Source organism: Pediculus humanus, genomic scaffold (assembly GCF_000006295.1).
Source record: "Pediculus humanus corporis 1103172107383 genomic scaffold, whole genome shotgun sequence".
Lineage (NCBI taxonomy): Eukaryota > Metazoa > Arthropoda > Insecta > Psocodea > Pediculidae > Pediculus > Pediculus humanus.
This window is the reverse complement of record NW_002987010.1, coordinates 441,950-463,638: the sequence shown is the minus strand read 5'-3', so window position 1 is coordinate 463,638 and position 21,689 is coordinate 441,950. Positions and strand designations below refer to the sequence as shown.

The following is a 21,689-nucleotide window of genomic DNA, read 5'->3' as shown; positions in this document are numbered from 1 at the left end:
GGAAGAAAAAAAACAACGAGATTTTAAATATCATTATTAAATTTAAATGGGAAAAAAATGGGTTTTAAATTTTAAAAGACAGAGAGAGAGTGAAAATGAGAGAAAGGAAGAGAGAAGCGAACAGAGGGAGAGAAGGGGAGGGGGTAAGGTGAAAAGTGTTTTTTAAGTAAGGAAATAGCTAATAATTATATTTAAAAGTTAACAATAAAAAAAAAAAATTTTTTTTTTTTGCAAAACTTTCGCTCTTGTTCAACTTTTTAAAAAAAAAAGTAAAAATTTTAAAATTAAAAGTTATTTCTTCTGCTTAGAAGAAGGATTTTCCGGAAGATTAGTTTTTTGAGTTTCGAAATGAATCACAAATTAGGGGAATAAAAAAAAAAGGAAAAGGGACTTTTCCGGAAGAAAAGTTTCGAAGTTTACGAAAAAAAAAATTTATAAACAAAAAAAAAAAATTTTCGGTGTTTGTTTGTTCGGTGATATGTGTCGCGCACGATCAAATTTTTATTTTTATCTTTTTAGGGGAGAGGGGAAGTGGGGGGAGAGGAAAAGGCTCGAAAAAGGTTTTCGAAATAAAAAATTTTTCAAAAAAAAAAAGAAATTTTTTCTTTTGTTTGGTGAAACGAATATATGACGTGTTATGGATTTCAGTTTTTTTTTTCCCATTGACGGAAAGGTTTTCTTTCTTTCCTTTTTTGCTTTTTTTTTACCTTTTCCGCTTTGACGTTTTCTGTCTTTTTTTTCTAGCGCTTCTCATAAACCGACAAAAAAAAAATTTCCCTTTTTCTTCTACCTTTACCACAAAAGTTTTGAGACAAAGAAAAACTTTCGGTTTTTTTTTTTTTATTTCCCAATTGAATATTTTCCTTTTTTTTTGGGCTCATCAAAAGGAAAACCTGAAAAAGTGCAACGGAGCATTTTTTTTCACATTTTCCTTAAACGCTTTTAATTTAATTTTTTTTTTAAATTTTCGCTCCTTATTCGATATTGATTTTAAATTGGTAGCGGAAAATTTTCATCGATAAAAAGAGTGAGAGAAAAAGAGAGAGAGAGAGAGAGGGAGAAATTTTTAACGACAGCAAAAAAAAAATGTCGCAATTAAAAAAAAAATTCCCTTTATAAAAAGGTTAAATAAAATGTTCGTAATTTTTTTTTTGTTTTAATGGCGACAAACGTTATAATTGGACGAAAATGAAAACTTTTCATTAAAAAAAAAAATTATACGATGCTACAGCACGTTTTACAGCATTATTATTATTATTTCAATGGTGACGTTTTAACAAAAAAAAAAAAATTATACACGTCATAAACTTTAATAAGAAATTATAAGAGATTGTTGTAAGAGAAATTTAAAATGTAATAATAATGACGACAACAACAACCAACAACAACCGACAACCGACAACAACCGCGACGACGTCATTTTTCCAACAGGTTGTTTATGACAGTAAATTTTTATATATATCAAAATTTTATATTAACCTATTTTCATTTATAGCGCTATAAAATATTTTCAAAATAATATGTTCCATGTGTTCCATTATTATTATCTTTTAACAAATTAAAAGGGTTTTAATGTTTAAAAAAAATTATTATCATTATTATTATTTGTTTTCAGTGCTGTCGGTAACAGGACCGGAAACTCAAGGTCCGATATTCGTAACGGAACCAAGATCATCATTAGAATTTTTAAACGATATCGGTGCGATCATATCATGCACGGCACACGGTTTACCCGAGCCTATAATATCGTGGATAATGACAGACGGAACGAGTGTCACCCCGGTGACACACGTGAGAGAAATAATGAAAAACGGAAGTTTGTATTTTCCACCGTTCGGAGCTGAAAATTACAGGCAAGACGTACACATGACGAGTTATCAATGCATGGCGAGTAATAACGTCGGACGAGTGATAAGCCGAGAAGTTAACGTTCGCGCCATCGTTAAACAACATTATGACGTCATCGTTAGAGACACGTATGTTTTTACGGGTAACACGGCCGTTTTAAAATGCGAAATACCAACTTTTGTTAAAAATCAAATATCCATAACGTCGTGGGTACAAGATTCTTTGTTTAATATATATCCCTCGTCATCTTATTCGGATGGTAAACATCACATGCTTCCCTCTGGAGAATTATTGGTTTATTCTGTGACGTCAACGGACAGTCATCCGACGTACAGGTGTAGAACGGTTCATCACATAACTGGAAAAACAATTGAAAGTTCGACGTATGGAAGAATTATAATAACAGGTAAGAATAAGAATTTTTATATTATTTCTTCTGGAATCTAAATTTTTTTCTCCAGTTTTATCCATGAGATAACTTTTCCTTCTTTTTAATTTCATTAAAAGCTTTTCTTTTTTCTATTTTTTTTTTTTTTTAACATTTTTAAACCCATTAAAAAAATTTTTATTGGTTTTGATTATTTGAACTGATTCGTAAAACGTGTTTAATTTTTTTATAGTTTATAGCAGTATTATTTATAGTTTATTTATAGTCGTTGTTGTTGTCGTCGACGTCGTCGTCGTCGTCGTCGTCGTCGTCATTTTGAAATTTAATTTAATTTATTAAATTTTTTTTTTTTGTTATTTGACGTTTAATTTAATATAAATTCCATCATCGGAGTTTTCATGTGAATTGTTTTTAAAACTTTTTTAAATTTTATTTTTATTTTATTTTTATATTAAACGTACCCTCCTCTCCCCTCATCCCCTCTTTCACCTTTCACACCTTCACCCCCCTCGTTATTAATTTAACGGGTTTTTTTTTTTTTTTTTTGAAAAAAAGAGATTCGATATCAAATTGTTAATAAAAAAAAAAAAAAAATTGATTGTTTTGATTTTCTCTTTTTTTCGGGAAATTAAGATATGATGAAATTTATATTGAATAATGAACCGGAAGTACGTATATACAATCTCTCACGCCATTTAAAAAAAAAAAAAAAGGTTATGAATAACCGGAAATAATGTGGTCGTACACACACGAATGCACGTTATACGATTCGAGTTATCTATCTTAAAAACCTTTCATTTCATTGTTGTTTTGTATTGTTTCGAAATTATGATTATATCGTAAATCATGGTGGCTGTTGTTGTTGTTGTCGTTGTCGTCATCGTTCCCGTTGTTGTTGTTTAAATATAAAACGATATGATCCTTTTTTCTTTCCTCTTTCATTATTATTCATCCAAAAATGTTATATTATATCAAAAATAATTTATTTAATTTTTATTACAATTTTTTTTTTGTGAGGATGGGGAAGGGGAGGCGATGGAGGGGAGGAGAAGCCGTGGAAAGGATGTTTAATTATTTAAATTTACAAAAAAGGATAAAAGAGGATAAAAAATAATAAAACGAACGTAACCTTTTGTTTTCGTGTCGAATTTAAGGTTGTTAATAAAACGAAACGCGCCTAAAAAAAAAAAATTTTTTTAACAAATTTGATTACATACGCGAATATAACGTGTGATCATCTCGAAAGGTTATTTTACCTCAAAAAGCTTTTCGTGGTGTGATATAAAATAAAAGGTAGATGATGACGATGACGAGGGGGAGGACGGGGAGGACGGGGATGAGGACGAAGGGGTGAGTTTGTAATCGGGTAGAATATTCTGGAAAGAGAATAGATATATATAACCGCATTTTATGAAATTTTCATCGCCTTCAGGTTTTCATTATTAAAAAATAATAAAAAAAAATTAAACGTAAACAATTTGAAAACGTTTGTTTTCGCAATAAATGTATCGAGTCTGAAAAGTTTCCAGTTCTCTCCAGTTGAATGCAATGCTGGAATTTTCATTTTTGTTTTCTTTTATTAAATCAATAATATCCAGTTTTTTTTTTTTTTTTTAACGGTTTTATTTGTTAATTTTAAAAAATGTCACGGGATTCTTTAATCATCCCTCCCAATCCGATTCCAATTCATTTTTTCCAGTTTTTTATTACAAAAAAAAAAATTTTTCAAACAGGACCGTAAACCGTAAAAGTGTTAAAAATGTCACTTCAATTAATAATATTAATAATAATAATGATAATAATAATAATAATAATAATAATAATAATGATAATAATAATAATAATAATAATAATAATAATAATAATAATAATAATAATGATAATAATAATAATAATAATAATAATAATAATAATAATAATGATAATAATAATAAAAAATAATTTGTCGACTCGAATCGTTTTCATTCAATTCAAGCAAATTTTTAACCGCGAATAATTATAATAATTTTTTTTTTTAACATAAAATATCAATTTTTTTAATAATAATAATAATAATAATTACTCGTACCGTTAATTAAAAAAAATAATAATTATGGCAATAATAATAGTAATAATAATAATAATAATGAGAATTAATTAAAAAAAATTACAACGTAATAATAATTCATTTTTCCCTCTAAAGACAGACAATACCTTTTTTTTTCGTTTTTTATTATAATATCAAACTTATTATTATTATTATTATTATTATTAATTAAGTATAACGTTTAGCTTACGGTGATATTAAATTATTTAATTAAAAGTAATTAAACAATACTTTTTTTAATGGCGATTATATTTCTTACTCGGGTTTTAAGTACAAAAAAAAAAAAAGGAAAAAAGAAGAAAGAGAAAAAAAGGAGAAAGAAAAGGTCTCGTTCATTCATTCATTCATTCATTCATTCATTCATTCCTTCATTTATTCATTGAATATTAAAATTAAAAAAAATGGGTTTGGGTAATAATAAAAAAGGAAAAATCTTTGTCGAATTTTTTTTTTACTGTTATTATTATTATTATTAATTTTTTTTTTTAGTTTCTTTTTCTTCGTTTTCATTCCCCCTTGGAACACGACGACGACGATGCATTCGTCGTGGCATTAGAAAAAAATTTTTTTTATTTCAAACTCAAATAAAAGTAGTAAATGGGCGATTAATTTTTAGTTTTACAAAAAAGAAAAAAGTTTTTTTTTTTTTCTATTAAATAAGAAAAGGAAATAAAAAAAGAAAAAAAGGAAAAGATGTGAAAAAGTTTAATGAACCAAAGAATAAATCAAAAAAAAAAAAAACCTGATGAAGAGGAAGAAGAAAAAAGAAAAAAAGAAAAAAAAACGGAAAATTTAACATTAGAAAAAGAATAAAAAAAAAAAGGAAAGAAAAAAATGAATGAAAGAAAAAGAAAGAAAACTAACCTAAAAGTTTTTTTTTTTTTTTGTTAAAACTAAAATAAAAGATTAAAACTACAAAACTATAAAAGTCCTAGTGAAAAAAGTTTAAACACAAAAAAAAATAAAAATTCCAAAAACTCTTTGCAAGAGAGAGAAAGAGAGAGAGAAAAAGTATGATGCAGATGATGATAATAATAATAATAATAAAGTTGGGGAGCGGAAGGAAGGAAAGAAGGAAGTTAAGATTGTAAAAGTTAATCCGTTAATTAAATAAAAAAAAAAAAAAATTTGAAAAAGTAACGTGTTTAACAATCTTTGATAATATTTGTCTTCTGCTTTTATTATTATTCTTGTTAATTAAAAAAAAATATTTTAAAAAATCATTTATTATTTCCGGTAATAATTTTTTAACAAATTATTATTATTTCCGGTAGGTTAACTCACATCTGATTTTTTTGTAATGAGAAAAACTTTTTTTTTTTTTTATTCTATTTCCACATTTTTTCATAAAATTTCTAGAAATATTTTCGCGAAACGTAGTAACAGGTTATTATTATTATCATTACAACTTTTCTCCTGCCATGTTTTTTTTTATTTACTTTTTTGTAATAAATTTTACGCAACATCAATTTTAATATAATTAAATAATTAATTTATTAATTACGGTAATAAATAAATAAAAACTCGTTGAAAAAAAAATTTATTTATCAATTTAAAAAAATTATTATTATTATTATTATTTTCTTCCAAACGCAATAATGATAATTAATAACGCGCGTAAATTTTCATTTACTTTGTTAATTACGAAAAAAGACGCCATTTTGAAAAGAAAAAACAAATCACGTGATAACAATTAAAATTTATATTCCCTTCCGTTTTTTTTTTTTTTTTTTATCGTTTTCGTAACTGGAGTAGTCTGTCCGATACGCCACATTTAAATTTCTAGTTTATGTATAAAAAAAATGGCGGGAAATTTAAAATTCATTTTATGACGTCATCATAATCATCGAACGAATAATAATTATCAATGAATTTTTGACACGTAAAAATAATAAATCACGCGTTCATTTTTTTTCATTCCAGGCATTCCAGGGTTTTTAAAATTTAAAAAACTAAAAAATTTTCCCGCCATTTTCTTTTCATTCAAAAAAAGAAAAAAATTTAAAAACGAAAAAACTGGAAAAAAGAGAAGGAGAGAGAGAGAAAGAGAAAAATTTTCCAGTTATTCACTAAACCCATTATGCAAAGCACTTTGCTTTCATTAGTGTCTGTGTGTGTAAGGGTGGAATGGGAAATGGGGAGGCAAGGGAGTAAAGGGGGTAAGGGGAGCAAGGGGGACGGACAATTAAAAACGTTTAAAATCACTCAACCGTTCCATATTTCTCCAGTTTTCCTCAACCTCGTTTCTGCTTTTTTCCACATTCATTACCATTCATTATCATTGTTATTTTTGGGTAAAGTTTTTTAAATAATAATAATAATAATTGTGTAAAAAAAATTATCACATTACAATTACTTTTCTTTTGTTGTTTTTCTTGCAGAAAGTAGAGGATCGGTGCCTCCGAGATATCACGAAAGAATATCACCGTCACCGGTTAGAGAAGGTGAAACGGCCGTTTTATCATGCACATCGCAAGGATATCCTACTCCTAATTACATATGGTACAAAACGAATTACGAAACCGGCGGACATCTTGAATTATTAACGATGAGCGAAAAAAAATACATAAGAGAAGGAGTTTTGATAATTCAAAATGTCGGTTTAAACGATAACGGACGATATGTTTGCATAGCAAATAATTCGATGGGCAGCGAAAGGATTGAATTACAATTGACAGTTTTGATTCCCATAACTATTCACATGATGCCGCAAAGGGTGTGTTCTTAACAGCTGATTTAAAATGTCGTCGAAAACAAACAAATTACATTTTTAAAAAAATTTTTTTTTTACATTAAAGGTAACCGTTGATTTAAATCACGATACATCAATATTATGTTCTGTCACGGGTCATCCAACTCCGACAATATATTGGCGTAAAGATGGTTTAATTATAAGGAATACGTCGCACAGGATGAAAATAATCCAAGATAAAAATTCCAGGCTGGAGATAAACAGGCTGACAAGAGATGATAAGGGAATGTATCAATGTTTTGCTAAAAACGATTATGAAATGTCACAGGGAACGTCCGAAATACGTTTGGGAGGTAAAATTTTCTTTCATTTCCAAACTTGAGTTTTTCTATAAATAATATAAAATGACCAAATACTAGTATTATAAACTTATCTCAAACTCATTCTTTTTTTTCGTTTTCGAAAATACAAAATAAAAGGATGAACGTCACATTCAATACGTTTGTTAAAAAAAAAAAAATGGAATTTTCACATTTTCTTATATATATATATAGAAGAATTTTCTAGATTTTTTTTTAACGAATATAAGAAAAATTTTTACCTTTTTTTCAATTTCTCCTCCTCCTCCTCCCCCTGCTCCTACTTTCACACTTTTTCTCAAAATTTAAATTTTCCAATGTGAAATCAGTAAGAGAGAGAAAGGAAACAATTTCATTTTGGTGGGAAAAAAAATTGTTCCAATCAACTTTTGTAGTTCTCTTATACATAAACTTACAGAATTTTTTTTTTGGGGGGGGAAAGGGAGAGAGAGGGAGGGGAAATCGCATTTAGTTTACCTAAAAAGTAAAAATAAGCTAATAGAAATTGACGTGGCCTTATTTATTTTTAACGGTTCGACGAATACAAACTCTAAAAACCTTTTTTTTTTTTTTTTCCTTAAAGAAAAATTGTGTCTCCTTTTATAAAAATCAAATTTGAAGGTTTTTTTTTTTTGGGGGGGGGGAGAAGGAAATTTTTTTTTTTTAACTGACATTTTTTAAATTGAAATGAGGAAAGAAAAATTTATTTTTTTCTTCTGGAAAAAAAATAAAATAAAATAAATAAATAATTGAAAGCGTTCTTTATTCAACAAAAAATTTACGACTTTTTTTTACGAAAAAAAAAATTTTTAATAATAATAATAATAATTTTTTTCTCACGCTCGCGTGCGCGTGTGTAAATTCTTTTGAATTTTTTTTTTTTTTAACAAAAAAGAAACTTCCGGTTTCATATAAAATAATAATCACAGGAAAAAAAGAAAGAAAAAAAAAAGAAACATTAATAAATTATGTTGGAAAATTTTTTTTTTCTCTTGATTTTTCACGATTTTTTTTTTTTTTTATTTCGCACACGAATAAAATTTCATTTTAACCCCCCCCCCCTCCTTACCCTTTCCTCCCTTTCGCATCCCCTTTTTTCAAATTTTTTTTTTTTTTTTGTCTAAAAGTAAAAAATAATGTTTTCAAAAAAATGATATCAATTTTTTAAAAAGTGAAAAAAAAGAAAATTTTTTTTTTCGCTCTACAAAACTTTTCCCATGAATTTTTTATTGAAAAAAAAAAAAAAAAAAATATAACATTTAAAAAAATTATAAAAACGCGGCGTAAAAAAAAAAAATTTTAACGCGCGGAAAATTTAAAAAGAAAAAAGGAAAAATAATGACCTGGAATGATAAAAATGGCGGTTGACAAAGTTTAATTAATTTTATCAATAAATAAAAAGTTTTATCGTTACGTATACATACGAGCACACGCCTCTGGATTAAAATTATCGAAAAATTCGTTAAATAACAAATGAATTAAAATGTTAATTATATATAACAAACGACAAACGACGACAAACAACCAGACAACAACAAAGAAAATAATTTTAAACACACACACACACAAGTAATTAAATATTCAATTAATAGTTAATAAAAATTTGACGGTTTTTTAAATTTCAGATTCTTCACCTCATTTAATATATAAATTTATTGAGCAGACGATGCAACCGGGACCCTCGGTCTCTTTAAAATGTATAGCAACCGGAAATCCGACTCCTCATTTCACTTGGGTTTTAGATGGTTTTTCACTTCCGCAAAATGACCGGTAAGATTTTATTAAATATATAATCGAATTTTCATTATTAATTATGTTTGTTGCCCCCCCCCTTTTTTTATTTAAATAAATTTTTCGCATTTACGTGGGGGTTTTTGGTTGTGGGAAGAGAGAGGGATGGAGGGGAGGGGGTGGTAAATAATTATTTTAAAAAAAACCCTTTGGGAAAATGAGAGAGAGAGAGAGAAAGAGAGGAGAATTTTACACAAAAAATAAAAATAAAACAAATAAAATCGGTTTAATTGGGTTTTTATTTCACGTTGTCGTTTTTTTTTTTTGCTGTCGTTAATTTTATGTTTTTTTTTTATATCGGTTGAAATATTTTTTTAGTCGCCATTTTAAAATGGCGGAAAGTCAATCAAAAAGAGAAGGAAAGAAACCCGAAGGGCTGACGTGTTTGTGTCATTCCTGTTGATTTTTTTTTTTTTTTTATTGTCCCGTTTTAAATAATTTTCGATTGTTCTAGAAAAAAATTAATTTTTTTTTTGATTTCGTTTGTTTTTTTTCGTTTTTGCTTTTTTTCACAGATTTTTTTTGGCTACGGGATAGATTTGAAAATTTTGTGTCGAAGAAAAAAATAAAAATATTTTTTTTAATCACGACAGTAATAAATCATTTTATATAAAATTTTTTTTTTTTAAACATAATTTCAGTCGACTCTTAATTATTTATTAATTGTTTAATAATAATAATAATATTAATATTGCGAAAAATAAACTTAATTTAAATTATTGTGAACGTAATAACAAAAGCAGATGATAAAAAAGATGGGGAGGGAAAGGAGGCGTCAAATGGTAACATTTGGCTAAAATATTCAACCCTTTTTTCCTTTTTTTTGTAAAATTTCTCGATAATAATGATGATGATGATAATAATAAAAAAATAAAAACTGAATTCATTTGGTATGTGATAAAAATTACCAATAAATAAAATTTAAATAATGAATAAATAATTTTCATATATGTAAAAATCGTTTTTCATTGTCACAAGGAAGATCACGAAAATAAAATTTATTTATTTTTTGAAGGCTTGTGATTGGTCAATATGTGACTGTACACGGTGACGTCATATCACACGTAAACATAAGTTCCGTTAATGTGGAAGATGGAGGCGAATACAAATGCACTGCCAAAAATCGAGTGGGTTCAGTTTCCCATTCGGCTCGCCTTAACATTTATGGTCTCCCAATGGTGAGACCCATGAATACCATAGCTGCTGTTGCTGGACACGATTTAATCCTACAGTGTCCTGTTGCTGGTTATCCGATAGCTTTTATCGTTTGGGAAAAAGGTAAAAATATATAATTTGTAAATTATAACGAATTCATATCATTCGTTTTTTTTTTTTTTTTGATAGATGGACAGTTGTTACCGGTTAATAGAAGGCAAGAAGTGTCACCGAATGGAACTTTGGTCATTCGTAAGGTCGATAATTTATCAGATGGAGGTTTGTACATGTGCATGGCAAAAAACAAACAAGGACATCACGATTCGAAAACTGTTCAAATTGAAGTTAAAGGTAATAATTAAAACCTTTCAAAATTATAATTAAAAAAATTTTTTTTTGATTAAAAATTTGATAACTTGTCTATGGATGAGTGTGCGTGCGTGTGTGTGTGTGTGTGTGTGTGTGAGGGTGTGTGGAAGCGTGCCTAGATGAGGAAATGTATGAACGCGCAAATATTTTAAAAGCTAGGTCAAGTTTTAATGATTTATGTTAAAAATGTTACCGAGAAAAAATAATAATTGAAATTTCCAGTCCCACCCAAAATCGAGCTTTTCAGCTTTCCATCAGATATACAACAAGGTTCAAGAGTTTTGGTCACTTGCGTCATAAGTTCTGGCGACCTACCACTACGTTTAGAATGGCTTTTTGACGGAAGTCCAAAATTGCCAGAAGGAGTAACCACGTACACACACGGAGAAGATGATTTGTCATTGAGAATAGCAAGCGCAGCTCCATCACATGCTGGAAACTACACATGCGTCGCCAGAAATCAGGCAGCCCAAGTGAGCCATGAGGCAGCTTTAATTGTCCATGGTACGGCTAGCCTGTGCCTGTGCCTAGTTGAAATTTTTTATATATTTAATGTCTTGTTTTTTTTTCTCCCCCTCCCCTCTCTCTCTTCCCTACAAGAAGTCTTCGTAGCAACGAGTGTTGAAAGAGTTTTCGTTTTGGCAAGTATTTAATAGCATTGGGTGTAGTTAATTATAAAAGAGTAAACCTGCTTGGTTCTTCCAGTACCGCCTAGGATAGCCCCATTTTCTTTTAACAAGGATTTATCAGAGGGAGTGCGAGCCCATCTTTCTTGTGTCGTCGAAAAAGGCGATCCTCCATTTACGATAACTTGGCTCAAAGATCGCGAACCGCTGCCTTCGGATGGTCTCAAAATAGTCGGTTTAGACACACATTCGAGTACTGTTATTGTGGACCAGCTAGCCGCTTCGCATACCGGCAACTACACCTGCCGAGCAGCCAACCAAGTGGCCGCTGTTGAATACACGGCTGAGCTGGTCGTTAGCGGTAATGTACCCAGATCCCCCTAATTTAGGATTGTCCCACAGCATGAAATGGCGCTCACGCACAAAAAAAAAACGCACTCACTCTCTCGCAATGGTAATCTTATGCATGATGCATGTTTAGTTTTGTTTTTTTGTTTTTTTTTGATTTTTCTTTATTATATATTATTTATTATTTTTAAAAAAATGGCGGTCAAATAATAATAATAATAATAACTCGTCGTTACCGTCGACGTAATTTAAAAAAAAAAATAATAATTAAACTCAAGAGGAAAAGCTTTTGAAAACGGCGTTAAACATTTTCCATCGATTTTTGTTTATTTATTTATTTATGTTGAAACGTTCATTTAGTTTTCCCAATTGTGACGACAGGAATCTGTCGACTCGAAATTATTTTTCCCACGAGTAAAATATTAAATAATTTTAAATAATATTAAACGAAAAACTTTAAATTACACAAAAAAAATATGATTGATGAACATTTTGTTTTTTTTTCTGGAAGGAGGAGGGAGAGGGGGAGGGAAGAGAGAAAAGTTTTTGATAAAAAAAATCTTTTTAAACAAATGAGAAAATTATTTAAGTAAATAAAAATAAAACGAGATTAAAGAGAGAAAGAGAGAGAATTTTAACGTGTAAATAACGATTAATAAATTGTTGTTTTTGAAAAAAAAAAAAATTATTTTGCCGTCGTTCGGTTTTGGTTAGGTAGCCATGTTTTATCAAACGAATATCTATTGTTATAAATTTCTTTCAATTTTAATGATCCGAGTTCAGTTAACAAAAATAAACAAACAAACAAGGCAAACAAACAAACAAACAAACAAACTTTGAATTATAACGCTTTTAAACCGTCAAAAGCTTTTCCTCCGGAATTAAATACAAATTGAATTTTCCATTTAAATATTACGATTAACAAACAAAAACGATGACGAGAATGAATTTTATTCATTCATTCATTCAATGGCATTCCGAATGAATTTTTTTTTCCAAATAATAATAATAATTAATAAATGTTATTTTCCATTTTTTTTTCGTTTTTCCTGGCAAATTTTAAAAATAAATAATAATTGCACAAGCAACCGAAAAAAAAAAAATCACAAAACACGATCGAACCAACACAGCACAGCACAAATAATAATGATAATAATAATAATAATAATTTTAAGCATAAGCTTTAAGCTATGTTTTAAGCTTTTGTTTTTATAAATGAAGTAATAAAAAAAAAAGAAAATTTTTTTCTCGAAATAATTTTAATTTGTTTTATCACAGTACCTCCAAGATGGTCTCTACCTCCAGAAAATCATCAAGGACCTCAAGGAGCTATAAAATATAGCATGGATTGTCAAGCCGAAGGAAATCCCACACCGACGGTTACCTGGAGAAAGGGAATCGGTGAGTAAGTTTTTCTTTTTTCTTTCTTTTTCTCTCTTATGGTACCTTATAACGCTGATATCGAACGGAAACTTTTTTGTACCTGAAACCAAAAAAATTTTTTTAGGTAAGCGACCGGGTACCTATCACGACATAATCGATAATAATTCCGATATAAAAATATATCCAAATGGATCATTGATAATTGAAAAATTGGGAGAAGAACACGAAGGTTATTACGTCTGCGAAGCTTTCAATGGTATCGGTACGGGTTTAAGTAAAAGAATTTATTTAACCGTTAACGGTCAGTTTAATTTTAAATTATAATTTTTTTTTTTAAATAATTTTTTAAACGAATTTAAAATAAAAAAAAATTTTATTTTAGCACCCCCCCATTTTTATTCGAAACATAAAAATCAAACTTCAAAATTAGGTTCGAGCGTTGTACTCAAATGTGAAGTCACCGGTGACAGACCCATTAAAATTGTTTGGAGAAAATCTGGTTTAACAATGGACGGCACTGCATCTGACTACAGGTAAAAAAAATAATTATTATTATCAATATTCATTCTATCTCCTTCCACGATAACTCTGAAAAAAAAAAATATATATATATATATATATACGTTTGTGAAATTTTAATTTTAATTTTTTTTTTTTTTAAATACGTCACACGGTTTAATTAAATACTGGAAATATGATTTTATAAAAAAAAAAAAACAAACGTTAATCCCTTTTTTTTTTTTTAAATTTCTAACGAATACGGGCCTTTTTTTTAAAATAAAAATCCATCTTGAATTTTAAACAAACGGGAACAAAAAAAAAAAAGAAGGGAAATGGGATTAAACGAAGTGACACGTTCGACTAATCAAAAATTCAAAAACAAAGGTGACCGTGAATGTATAATAAAATGGGAGAAAAACACATATATCCTTGTGGGTGGGTGTGCGTGTGCGTGTGCGTCACATAAGCCTTTAAACCTTTTAAACCATCGTTTAAATTTAAAAACCCTTTTTTTTTCCAGCTAGCGTTAAAAACAAAATGAAAATTTATTATTTTTTTTAATACATTTTAGACACAGCATAAAAGAATTAAATTCTACTGAAGGAATAATTTCCGAATTGTTAATATTTACCACCCTTCGTGAAGATAGTGGTCAATATTATTGCATAGCGACAAATTCATTCGGACGTGATGAAATGATAATGCAATTATTTGTACAAGAACCACCGGATTTTCCAAGAAACATACACGTTATAGAAAAGGGTAGCAGATTTGTTAAATTGGGTTGGGTATTAAGTCAAGATGGTAATTCTCCCATATTGCAATGCATTATTGAATATAAAATCGATTCAGGTGGGTTAACTAATTTAAATGTAAAAAATTTTGATAAAATAATTTGATAATTATGTGTGTGTGTGTGCGCGCGTGTGTTTGTAGATTCTTGGCTGGAACACACAACCCAAATAACAGTTCCAGTGAATCAAGTTTCCGTATTAATTAGTTCGTTAAGACCTGCTGTCACTTATCAGTTTCGTTTGTTTGCCGAAAATGAACTTGGTAAAAGTTTGCCAAGTGATGTGTTAGAAATCACGACGGAAAGTGAAGTGCCTAGTGGAGCTCCTAGAAATGTTCAAACAAGTGCATTGAGTGCAACAGAATTACACGTTAAGTGGGACTCTCCAGAACGTGAACTTTGGAACGGTGAAATATTGGGATACCATGTGGGATTTAAAGAACAAAGGTTATTGTTTGATATCAGACGTTTTTTGGTCAAAATTAAAAGAACTTGTTTTGATAATTAACATTTTTTTAGACTCAAAGAGGATCAGTATCAATATAAAAATATTGAAAGTAGAAGTAGTGCAGGAGGTGAAACCTTTCTCACAGACCTTAAAAAATTTACAAAATACAGCATCGTTGTTCAAGCTTATAATGCATTAGGACCTGGTCCCACGTCCAACGAAGCTTTAGCATTAACTTTAGAAGATGTTCCAAGTGCTTCTCCTCAAGATATTCGTTGTGCAGCTTTCACTTCACAAAGTTTACAAGTGTCTTGGAACTCAGTGCCTGATACTCAACTTCACGGTCATTTAAAAGGTACTCAAAATACGTGTCCTGATTTTAAAATGAAGAATTGAAAATCTAAACATTTCATGCTTTGATCCAGGTTATAAAGTTATGTGGGAAAATTTGGAAGATTTTGAAGAAATGGATAAACCCATGACCAAAATCACAACAGCCCTAAGTGCTGTAATACACGGTCTACAAAAATTTACCAATTACAGTGTTCAAGTGTTGGCATTCACAAATGCTGGTGATGGAGTTGCAAGCCCTCCTTTACAATGCCTCACAAATGAAGATGGTAATCTAATAAATGATAAATTTTCTTTTTTGTTTCTAAAAAGTGTTTTTTCAAGTATTTTAAAAATACCTACAATTAACAGTTCCTGAAGTTCCTCGAGCAATTAAAGCGGTAATTAGTAATCCGACTTCAATAATAGTCAGTTGGCTACCACCCAGTCGCACTAATGGCATTTTAATAAATTATAATCTTCAAATAAAATCAGCAAGTAATTCTCCAGATGCCAAACCTAAAAGGTACAATAATTATTAATTAAACAAATGGCATGCGCTAGATTAAAATATAATAATAATGCATTTAAAAAAAAATGTTTAGATATTCCATACCTCCTGATCATACCAGTTACGAAGAAGAAGGATTAAATAAAAGATTACAATATGAATTCACGGTGGCTGCATCAACAAAAGTCGGAGAAAGTCCTAGAACTTCACCGGTTATCTTATCTCCAAACACTGAAGGTAAATAAATATTTAAAACAAACAAATTTTTCTCATCAAATTCAATGTCAGTTAAATTTACTTTTCCGTTACGTTTTGCGGTTTTTTTTTTGATCGTGGCTTTATAAAACGATTTCTTGCATAAATTAATTAAAACCACGTCACGTCGGTAAATTTTCGAACATTTCGTTTTTAGTCAATTAAAAACGTTCAACGATAACTTTGAAAATTTTTAATTTTTTTCATTTTTAAAAAATTATTAAAATGTTTAAATTTATTTATTTATTTTTTAAATTTAACTTTTAAATGATAAATTAATAAATACGACAAATATCAAGTAATTGTTTGTTTAACATTGTGGTAAAATAATTTTTATTATTATCATTATTATTATTAATTTTTTTTTTTCCAGTAAGAGCTGCAATTTACTCTTTTGGTATCACCGTAACTCAACCGTGGAAAAGCGATGCAAGACTTTCTTGTAAATTTGTGGGGAAACCAGAGCCTTTGTTACATTGGAAACGATGGTCTCATCCCATTGAACCTTCTTCCAGGTGAGTTAAAACTACTGATTTTTTAAAACAAATACTTGAACACTTATTCTTTGTAGGTTTAAAATTATGAATGATGGTACACTTCAAATAATCAATCTTATCAGAAATGATTCAGGAAATTATTCTTGTCAAGTTGAAAATCAACATGGATTTGATTCGATTACATATCACTTACAGGTTCAAAGTATGTTTGCCATATTATTAATAAAATTTATTTTATAATCATCATTTGCATTAATATGAGTGAATAAATAACTATTTTAGTTCCTCCTTCTGCACCTTTACTTCATGCCACTAGTGCCACAAAAACTAGTCTCAATGTTCAATGGAAACAAGGAGATAATGGAGGAGCTTTAATTCGAGGTTATTATTTACATTATAAAAAAAGCAAAGGTGATTGGAAATCGATTAAAATTGGTAGACAGCAAAGTAATTACTTGTTAAATGATCTCCACTGTGGAACAGCTTATCAAATTTACATTCAAGCTTATAATTCAATCGGTTAGAGAAAAAATTTTATTTACAAAAAAAACTTTCTGCATTATTGCAAACATGAAATAAAAATTTTTTATTAAATTTACAGGTAAAGGAGAAAAAAGTTCTATCATATCTGCAACAACAGATGGTAGAAAACCGATTAAAATATCCAAAGAAGAATTTTTACTTCCGAATACAACATTTGTTTTATTGTTTTTGGATAAGTGGTTAAACAATAGTTGTCCGATAACATATTTTGAATTGAATTACAGAAGAAAAGATGAAACAAATTGGACATTAGTTTCTAATAGTTTAATTAAACAAAAATATTACACTCTTGGAAATCTTCAACCTGGAACAGAATATGTGATTAATGTTAAAGCTCATAATAATGCTGGCTCGATAGAAAGTGAATATAAATTTTACACTCTTCAAAATATTGGTGGTAAGAAATTTATTTGTAAGAGTTTTTCAATTTAAAATTTTGTATTTTACTATAATGTTTAACGTATTACATTCAGCTGCTTCACCAAGTTTGACTCGGCATAGTGGACAAGCAGAAATGCCATTTTATCTTGATCTAAGACTAATTTTACCATTTTTTACTTCCTGCCTTGTTATCTTGACTGCCGTCCTTGTTGTTTATTATTGTTGGAGCAAGAGTAAGCATGATAGAAAATTTTAACTTTGTTACTTTTTTTTTTTTAAAACAAATATGGTACCATAACAATAATTTTTGTAATTTTAAGGATCTGCAGCATCGAGAGAATCAGTGATTTTAAGAGATTCCCATTCTTCAGGTGCTATTTTGGACAATAAACAAAATGCTCATCAACGAGAACAATATTATGCGACTGTAAAAAAACCACTTCGCTCACCTGATAGAGATATATCGTCGCTGGAAAGAATTCCAGGTTTTCAAACGTGAAAATCATCGAAAAAAAAAACTCTTTATGGATATTTTAATTGCTACGCACTTGTTACTTTTTTCCAGAATATTCGGAAGATATTTATCCGTACGCAACATTTCAATTGAATCAATTAACTCCCGAAGAATCCAGGTGTACGTCGGGAGCTCCCATCGATAGGAAAAGCGTAGATATAGAAAAGATAGAAAGAGACAGAAGTAGAGGAACCCCGATATCTAGTTTTATATATAACGATTCGATATTAACATCAGCGGAAACGTTGAAATTAAAAGAGGTAATTCCTCTTTCGCACGTGAAGTTTTTTCCCGTCGCCATTTTTTTTTTTGCATTATTATTATTATTATTATTATTTTTTTTTTTTTTACAGGTAGATTCGAGTAAACAAAATTTTAAAAGCAATTATAGAAGAGTTAAAAGAAAAACTGTTACTAAATTATCAAAAAATGAAGATTTCGAATGTGATAGTTTAGGTTCGGAAACGGATGCAGAAATAAGTGGTAAATATAAAAAAAAAAAAAAACTTGTCATCAACAATACAACAAAACAATAATAATAATAATAATAATAATAATAATTTTTTTTTCTAAAGATTTTATTTACCACGGACCCGATGCAGGTAATTTAGCGGAATCTTCGAGGCCTTACGAAAGAACATCATTTTCCCGACGAGGAAAAACAAAGTAAGTGAAAATAATTATGAAGTCACCATATCATCGATAATGATAATGATAAAATTGCATAAAATTAAAATGGGATGCATGTAATTCGTGTTGAATTGTACGTATTACGATGCAATTCGAACTTATTCCGGAATTTTAAAAAAATAATTAATATTATTTTAGCTCAGGGTGGAGTTTATTTTTTATATCATTTTTTATTATTTAAACGCCCCCCTGAATAAAAAAAAAAAAAAAGGTAAAAGTGAAAAATTATATCTGGGAAAATTTTTGATAATCAAATATTAAAAGTAGTAACAGGGAGGAGGATGCACGATTAATGCACGCCCATAATAAGATAAAATCTCAACGTAAAAATGTTGTGACTGTTGTAAAAAAAAAAAAAAAAGAAATTTGTTTGTTTTATTTATTTTATTTTATTTTATTTTATCGTTTCAGAATGTTACAATTAGGGCGGTATTCGTTCGAATCCGGGAGAGATAGAAGAGATTCCATACCTTTGAGGCCTGGTAGCAGTTCAGTACCATTTGCCTCATTGTCACCGTATGTTTTCAAATTAGAACCACCCACCGGTAATATTTATAACTATCGATTGTATTTATTAAGAGCCTCGAAACTTTTACACGTTTCATTTTATTATTATTATTATTTATTTTTTTGGGTTGTTTTTTTTTATTTAAGGTTTTTCCGATTCGGTTGAATTGAATGAAAGTCATTGCGAGAGAACAACGAAATTGAGCGCGTATCGAAGTCCGAGACAATCGAATTCATCGAGAGATTTTACTATCGCCGTTTGAAAATTAGGTTCGAATCGAGATTTAATATCAAATTTATTTATTTATTTATTTATTATTATTAATATTTAACTTTCGTTTTATATAAATATTTCAGAGAAAACGAGAGTTTAAAAATGAAAAAACCTCGTTCGATTTGCCTTCGTTCGTTCGTTTGTTTTCCGACGTAGTTACATCTCATTGGTAGATGCTGAACTCTGGCGGTTAATTTGTAACTAACGAAAATGATGTTGAGAAGACATTTTCGGTGAGTGAATTTAAAAATTTTTTCTTTAATGAAAAACCGGAAATGGTTTTTTTTTTTTTTTTTATCCGCGTGCGAAAATATGAAAAATGAGTCGATTTTTAAAAATAATTCTTTTGAGGAAGGAAAAGTTGGGATGATGGAGTTGGTTTTCCTTTGATTTTATTTCTTTATTTAACGACATTTTTTTTTTTTTTACACTCCGCGTATATTTTTGAAAGTTTGTCATTCTTTGTGGTGTTAACACGATAAGTAAATAAAAGAGTAAAAACTGATTTATTATTTCCGGTCGGTTTAAGAAAAGGTGCTAAAGAAAAAGGAAAAAGTTTCATCATCGTCATCACCATAATCATCATCATCCATCATTAAAATTCACTTTTTTTTTTTTTTAAATGTCATTAGATATTGCCGCCGCCATTTCCTCCCTTCTCCCCCCTCCCCATGGGGAGGTACACACGGTCACACTTGTCGGTTTTGACGAATTGTTAGCCATTAGTCACTTTTAATTAATTTCTTTTTTTTTTTTTTGTTAAGTAAAGTAAGTAGTATCGGTTTTCCGATAAAAAAAATTAATTTTTTCTGATGGATTTTAAATGCGTGTGTGTGCGTGTGCGCGTGCGCGTGGTTTAAAAATTTTTCATAATATATGTTATTATTAATTTTACAAAAAAAAAAAAAAAAAAAAAAATTCTTAGGTGGTATCCCCAAAGAAATTGTAATTTAACGGCCTTAATCATCATTTTGGTTCTTTTTTTTTTTTAAATTTTCTTTCTCTATCTTTTTATCTCTATCTCTCTCTCGTTTCCTGTTTTCTGTTTTTTTTGTTGAATTTTTGCTTTTCTCGTTTTTTTTTTTCAATCGTTGAGATTTTAGTTGGCGTGACAAAAACAATAAAAAGAGTTTTTTTTTTTTTTCTGGGGAGAGGAGGGGGGGTTTTTTTGTGATGCGATGAATGAAGGATTGCATGCCGACGAAGCCACACCCGGATTCAACTGCCTGTCTCTCTCTCTCTTTTATTATTATTATTATTATTCATTTTTTTTCTTTCTTTCTTTCTTTCTTTTCAACGTTCGTTAAAAAAGTTTTCCATTTTTCAGTTTTTTTTTTTTTTTTATTTTGATTTTTCATGTTTGGAATAGGAAAAAAAAAATTTTTTTTGTTTTGTTTAAATTAAAAAAATTAACTTTTTATTGATAAGAATTTAAATATTTTAGGGGGGGGGGGGTCGATGAACACATCGGAGAAATGTGTAGTTTGTTCAGACCGACGCAAACAACAAAAAAAATTTTTTTTTTTTTTTTGGTTTGTTTGTTACGTACATCCTTTATAAATTTTTATTGTTGTTCTGGTTGTTGTTGTGGTTGTTGTAACCTTTGAAAAGATTTATCTACACTAGGCTCTAATTATCTGTACGTTTTTTTTTTTAAAAAAAAAAAAAAAAAAAAAAAAAGGAAAGCATCGATTAACGAAATTAGATAATTGGGGGTAATTTTACCCCAGGTACGTACGGGGTGATATGATGTGAATATGATAAACGAAGCAAAATTTTTAAACTTTTTTTTTTTCGAACCTCTTCAACCTTAAGGTTCGTGTCGAATAAAAAAAAATTTATTATTATTATTATTAAATAATGTAGGATCCGCGATATACTCATCCACACGAATAATTTTTCTTTTTGTTTTTGATGATGTGCGTAAAAGAATTTGAAAATATTGTTTTTTTTATTTATCGCGCCATGTTTATAAAAAAAAAAAAGAAAGAAAGATTTATAGATGTAAACTAAAAAACTGATATATTACTTTATTCATTAATCATAAAAGTATCAAAATATTGAATCGAACGAGGGGAAAATAGGGGGAGGAGGGAGGGAAAGAAGTGGAGGGAAAATAAGGGTTTGTTTGTTCCCCCCATCATATTTTTTGTGATCCAGTAATTTTTTTTTCTAGGATTATGAAAAAGTTAACTCTTTTTTTTTTCATTTTACAACCTTTGCCTTCTCTTTTACTATCCTTTTCTTCGCTCATTCTCTCTCTTTGTCTCTCTCTCTCTCACTACCATAATTTTATCATTGAATGCTTTGGAGTCGTAAGCGAAAAAAAAAACAACAAGAAAAAGGTTCAGGCTGAATTTGGTTGTTGTTGTTGTTGACTGTTGACTTGGCTTATATGTA

General features: G+C 29.0%; 1 protein-coding gene across 1 annotated transcript; it reads left to right on the top strand.

Moving 5' to 3' along the window:
- Positions 1-1,362: 1,362 nt before the first annotated feature.
- Positions 1,363-18,488, top strand: Phum_PHUM031590 (Down syndrome cell adhesion molecule precursor, putative; the record flags this gene model as incomplete). The annotated part of the gene is made up of 26 exons (XM_002422988.1): positions 1,363-1,444; positions 1,616-2,254; positions 6,704-7,038; positions 7,121-7,367; positions 8,999-9,143; positions 10,180-10,442; positions 10,509-10,670; positions 11,394-11,675; positions 12,941-13,063; positions 13,170-13,346; positions 13,428-13,578; positions 14,118-14,398; positions 14,483-14,786; positions 14,859-15,142; positions 15,213-15,407; positions 15,490-15,643; positions 15,723-15,865; positions 16,257-16,398; positions 16,455-16,582; positions 16,663-16,899; positions 16,982-17,320; positions 17,397-17,537; positions 17,625-17,789; positions 17,870-18,078; positions 18,172-18,298; positions 18,394-18,488. 26 exons carry the CDS (start codon positions 1,363-1,365, stop codon positions 18,486-18,488), a joined length of 5,550 nt encoding a protein of 1,849 aa, XP_002423033.1.
- Between the last annotated feature and the right edge of the window lie 3,201 nt (positions 18,489-21,689).